Raw genomic sequence first — 6,515 nt, forward strand, 5'->3', positions numbered from 1 at the left:
GGTAATTCGTTCATAGCCTTCTGTAATTAAATATTTTCTTTTTGGGTGTACTTTCTACTGAAGATTGCCAATATTAAAATTATTTTCGAATTTCGAAGAGTAAGTGTCGAATTAGTGTGACAATTGTTATAAAACTGCAACATCTTAATCTTAACACAGGCCGAATTGAATCTGAAGTATGGAAATGCTTTAGCAAGTGAAAAAGTTATAATTTTATACAAATCAAAAATACTTTGGAAAATATCCGTGATATTAAAATATAATGGAAAAAGCTACAACAAATTGTGCTCATTATGGAAAATAGTATAATGCAAAACTATTTCCACCACCATAACAGATCTGATATGAATTGTTGTCTAATCACAATTATTTGGCATACGATTTGGAGGATTTCGGGAAAAACTAATGGCATTTTTTTTCTGGCATAAATTATGCCTTTTACCCTTTTCTGTATTCTTTTCGAAAACAAATTTAGTTTGGTAAGGTTATAACGTGTTATTTTCAAATAATGTTGCCCTAAAACCCCGAAGATATGCTACACGTTTCACCATCAATTTTATCAAAGGGTAGTTTTACAACATTTTCTGGCATAAATGATGCATTTTTCTGCCTTTTACCCTTCTTTGTGTTCTTTTCTGAAAAAAATGTAGATTGATGAGGGTATGGGTAACTTTTAACAAATGGTATACAATATGTTGGCAACATTTTGTGTCAGAAAAGAAAATGCCATTAATCTTCTGAAGATTACAGTTTAGTCAAGTTTGGATGTAGAAGGGCTCTACTAATATATTGCGCTGGACTACACAAGATTTATATTAGTTTATTAATAACATATGTTTCTCCTAATGTGATGACCAGGCTTGCTAATCTGGCATGCGGATACGGGTTCTGATAGTAGTGTTGACAGAGTACACATGTGTGGAGATTGATACAGTAAATTTCTAGCCATTAATCTATAATGAGATTAATGGTAATCGTGTAAATGTACTTTTTTGGCTGATGAAGGCAGAAAAAGCTAAACGTTATCCTGGCTTGACAAAAATTCATATCACATTAACCTTGGAAAGTGAAAAATAGTCTGCGTTATAATATATGGGCATTTCCTACGATTAGTCAACCACGATCGAAAAATAAAATGTTGATAATCATCGTGTTTTGTTGAAGATATTTCGATATAATTTGGTACATATAATTTTTTCGGGCCAAGGACGAAGCCTATTGAAACTCCAAATAAGTTTTATATACCGAATTCATGTCACCAAATTTTATTATGATCGGTCCATAATTAGTCATTGCTCCCATATAAGACCCGCTTCCGTAAATCACTTTAACGTTCATAAATCTCATAAAAATGTTGGTATGCACATAAAATTCAACATAAATAACTTTCACATAGACATAAAGTACGACCTAATTTCATGGTGATCGGTCAATAATTGGTCATAGCTCCCATATAATACCCACTTCGAAAATTACTCACGAATAAAAATTATTGAATTTTTAAAAAAGAAATGTTACTTAGTCGGTTAAGCCCGACCATACTTTCTTACTTGTTTGTTAAGGAAAGTTGAAGATATTTATGGGAAAATGCATGGTGATAAAAAAAAAAAATATAATGAAAAATCGTACGTTCGATACCAGTACTTAAGGCCAATTAAACAAAAACCAATAGAGATATTTTATTCTGTAAATACCGGATAGAAACCTCCATTAATACACTTTTCAAATAAATTAATCGCTTTTAAATATTCCGTTCTATTTCGCAGATTTTTACATTTCACTACTGTCAGCTATTTTGCGTACGTTCGTTACCACATGCTTATAACCATAGAGCTACCAAAATGCTATCGAATCGCAAAAAAACTTAGAAAAAGTTTTTTTTCTATATTCTTTGGACATCAAAAGCGTAAGAACGTACGTTCGTGCCCTCAGGAAATGCCCATATCTGAAAAAGAGTAAATATTTGTTCAGCATTTTCTTTTACATGTGGCCTGAGACACATAATGGTCGGATAATTTTTAATAACTCGAACGTTTTGCAACCAATTTATGATTTTTATATTGTATATATGTATGTAAATAGATAATTATTTATAGATTGTGATTCCGTTCTAACTAAATGCAAAATTTAATATTTAATAGCCAAAACACAAACAAATTTTAACCATCTAAAGGCATATACAAATATTAAATCCGATGCGGCTGAATTTAACATTATACGAATTTACCAAGCATCACAATAGTCCGAAATAGAATAGAATTATTATAGATAATCCCATTAACTTACATAAATGCAGAATCAGTAGTATTGCTGTAATTATATCTATTGCATCCAAGGCAGCAATATTTTTTGATGGGAATTTTTAAACATAACAGATAACCGAGGCTACTGAACCAATCGTTTTATAATTCATCTTGTGTTTAAAGTACATTTTCAAAGATTATAAATTGTTTTCCTAAGAATGCATACAAAACAGTTTCTTTCGACTGGGTAAAAATATCTAAAGGACGCTTTAAACTGCATAACGTTTACTAAACTCTTTGTACATAACTCGCTCTCCGAATAATATAAACATTTTATTAGCTTTAAATAAAAACTGAGCAACTTTATATGTAGAAAAAAAATAAAAAAGTAAAGTAAACTTAATATCTATTGATTCGTTGAAGGTCGCCGAGTGGATGGGAAGACGCGAGGCCTGGTCCGCGGACAAACCGACCGATCCACGAACGAAGCCTACCCGTTGGGAGTTCCACAATGGCCGCCAACAGTTTGACGAAAACCTAGGCGTAGTCCATGTAACCGATGTAGGCGAAGCGAGAGCACATTCTGAAGAAACTCGCCGCATACGATCAGCCGAGGAGCATCAAAGAAGAGTTAAAATAAAGTGAGTTACAATCATCGTCTCTAGTCACACAAGAATTCAAAATTTATGAAACGTTCATTTCATTATTTACTTACAGAAATACCCGTACAGCCAAAGACGATACTCATCTTAGTTTTCATAATTCTAGAACTAATCTTATTAATGATCGCGATGTCTATATTGAGGACGTAATCGACGAACGCGAACTAGTGGACGAAGACAACGATGAACAGGAACAATTTCGCCGTAGTAAAGCTAATCGCCAACAAAGAAAACGTTACGACAGTGAAGAGATGGCGCAAAGACATCAAATCGATGATGATTCCATGAGACGGCATGAAATCGATAGGGGGAGTGATATAGATTATAACACTGCTCGCAGCAGCCTTAAAAATAAGAGAGAGTTTTTTATTAAGGATGGAAATGTTGAAATATTACAATTAATGACTCGCGACAAGACACGAGATGCGGGAGCAATAGGAGGGGCGGCCGGTGTGACAGATGATGATAATATTTATGTTAACGTACCACTGAAGAGTACCAATCTCTCTCACCCGCAGTTGTTGATGGTTGATAATAGTGGCAAAGAGATACTCATGCGTCGTTTTATAGAAGAACAACCTGATGGCAAGCAAATTATACGTGAACATTATCAAATAGTTCCGGGAGCCACGTATATTCAATCGATGCCAAATGAAATACAGCAGAACTCGACACTGAAAGGGGATACATTTCCTTTGGGAAAATCTGGTCCCAATAGTATTGTCTACTCACAAACGGAGCCGGAGGTGAAGGTAATTCATACACAACCAGCACAAGGGGCCATTAGTACGTTGCAGGTAGATGGTTTTCCCAGCCAGATGCAACCAGCGACTTCTAATCAGTCATTGACCCTAGAATTGGAGAATTCTCTTAAGCAACAAAATGAACTGTTACGGCAAATTCTCATGGAAAAGGAAAAAATTGAAACTCGTTACGTTCAACATGAAGTGGCACTCGAAACACAAAGTCTGCCCGGCCAGTCAATGGCAATTGCCACTCAAACTGAGTGTGAAGCTGGCACACAAACGGAGATGGATGAAGGCTTTTTACAGCGAACATCTGTAAGTACGCAAGGACGAACCGTAAGACGCAGAGCACGCAGTGAAAATGATGATTCAGGTTCCGAAGAAGAAGACTACGAATATATTCGACTAAGTTCTCCCAACAGCCCCGAAGGAGTGGTTTATTGTATAAAACGCCGTAAGCCACGAAGACGTGGCAAATACCGCAACGGAAGTCATCCACGCAAACGAATTGTCATGGTGGAAGAAGTTAAACGAAAAATTCGAACACCTATCAAAGAAGAAGATGACGAGGAATATTATAAAGCACGAAAACGTCCAACGCCCAAAAAGCCACCACGAAATAATGGCGAAACAAAGGCCAGCATCTTGAGACGTCTTAAAACTGAAGAGAAGCAACAGAAAGCTAGCTCATCCCATCATAAGGAACCCTTAAACCGTGACATACTTATGGAAATATCCGATTCTTTAGACGAGACGTACGATACAAAAGATAACCAAAAGCGACGAAAAATACGTGTTGAACAATTAGAATACTTTGATGATCAAACGGACGATGAAGAAGAATACCACCAGCATCACGATGATGATGCTGACTACTCCAATGATTCTGATGCTGGTGAAATAGTCATAAAAAGCAATACTTTTACACCCAATCATCAAAATCGAATCAGAAGTGAGTCTAGAAGAAATTCATCGCAACAGCATCGTTTCGAAATTCACGTCAGCGATGGTGGGGGCAGTGGAAGTAATGTGGTTAAAGCCCACAATGGCTCAAATTCTCGTTCGTCTTCGGAACACCGAGGCGAAGCGTTACCAGAAGCCAAACCCCGTTTATCACGTAGCGACAGCTCTCGTGCCAGCAATGCATCCCAACGCAATGTCAAAAGAAAACAAACCGTCTCAGAACCTCCCAAAAGTCGAGTGTCCATAACGAAATACCAAACAAATGGTGATAATGGTACACAAATCACTACTACGGAAATACATGAAAGTCGAGTTTCACAAAGTGAAGCCGATCTATTGGAACGTGAAGAGGGTTCCTTTGGCAGGTCAAGAGCCGGTAGTATACCCAAATATATGGAATGGTATTATGATAAGAAAAAGCCATCGGTTAGTGGCCGAACCTCTACCGAATCATCAACTAAGGGAAGCCAGCCAGCTCGAAAGAAACCACTTAACGCCAATGCTCCTGAAAAGAAGGTCTCAAAGACACGACTTCGCATTAAACACGTGGACGGAGCTGCCACAAATCACGACGATACCAAATTTAAACCTGAACCAGCACCACGTAAATCACCGCCCAAGGGCAATCGTTTGCTCAAAGAAGACATTGCCAAGAACAAACAACTTAAACCACGGATTGAAACGGAGACCAATCACCCCTTAGTACAACATTCGGAACACCGTTTTGAACGTGAATACAACCCCGATGTTCCTGTAGCGCCGTCAAAACTGCCACACTACATTTATCCCGAAACGCCACCAACCTTCTCAGGCAGCAAAGATACAAATGCAAAAAACCCAAAACCAAAACCATCCCCCATCAAGGAAAACGAGGTGAAAGTTACAAACTCCTCCTCAAAAATTAATCTCTACATTGAGGACTCTAATGCCGCACACCCCACCACCTCCCACAATTCCTCCACCTCCGTACAAAAACAACTCAATGCTGCAACCCTCGAAGACGATCACGATTCTGGCATTGCGATGAATTCCCTACTCAACAGCATGGGCCGTCGGAATCCCATTGCCGAAAAGAAAAGTGTTTTCTCTATTGCCTACGACGATGTTAGTCGAGTACAAAAGATAACATCTGGCGGCGAATCTCCACCACAGTATTAGACAGCTGTCATCTCTTTAAACCGCTATAGACGTTATAAACAAACGAACATCATTGTGATAAACTTTACATACATACATATTTGAGAAATTGTTTTAAAACACAATTTATTGCAATTCTTTTGTTGGCATTTACTACAACCTATAGGTACTTAACTGATATACATCTTAAGTACATAATTATATTTAAGTATTTTAGGTCCCTTTTTGTCATGTTCGCAACTAGTTTCAAAGCACCATTCATTTTTGTAAATAAATGTAAATTATTTAGATTTAGTATATTTACTCCTAAGTATCTATAATCGATATTAGTAAATACGTATGTATGTATGTATATATACTACGTTTCTACTCTATATGTATGTACATATATTCATTAACTTTATAAACATTTAAAAATATAATATTTTTTACTTATTAAACAAATAAACATAAACTATAAAAACAAATATTTAACACTCAAATCCTACACATCCTTATGAATCAAAAGCATAAATAAGTAGTTCGATTTCGTTCAAAAAGTCTTCTCTTTTTATTGTATAAAATATTTAAATAAAATTCACATTTTGTTAACGGATAACTGTTTGTCATATCGGATAATGTAAGCCCGCTCCGCAAGGAGAAATGTTTTTCAGTTTTACAAAACAAATAATATCGAAAAAAACGTATATCAATACTTCTCAATTTACACGATAACATTTTGGGAATGCAACATAAACAATTAATACCCAGGGCTGCTAGATACT

The 6,515-nt window shown here is 36.3% G+C and overlaps 1 protein-coding gene across 4 annotated transcripts in view; it reads left to right on the plus strand.

Annotated features, from left to right (window-relative positions):
• Cad86C (Cadherin 86C) overlaps positions 1-6,233 on the plus strand; it is a 132,262-nt gene extending 126,029 nt beyond the window's left edge. For 3 of the 4 annotated variants that reach the window (XM_065515015.1, XM_065515017.1, XM_065515016.1), the window contains exons 11-12: positions 2,667-2,884; positions 2,961-6,233. In XM_065515015.1, coding sequence (XP_065371087.1) covers positions 2,667-2,884; positions 2,961-5,772 — 3,030 coding nt within the window. In that variant the 3' untranslated portion in view covers positions 5,773-6,233. The remainder of the gene's footprint in view (positions 1-2,666; positions 2,885-2,960) is intronic. The other variant, XR_010576840.1, reaches the window with a different exon arrangement.
• Positions 6,234-6,515: the final 282 nt, after the last annotated feature.

This window comes from Calliphora vicina, chromosome 1 (genome assembly GCF_958450345.1).
Source record: "Calliphora vicina chromosome 1, idCalVici1.1, whole genome shotgun sequence".
Lineage (NCBI taxonomy): Eukaryota > Metazoa > Arthropoda > Insecta > Diptera > Calliphoridae > Calliphora > Calliphora vicina.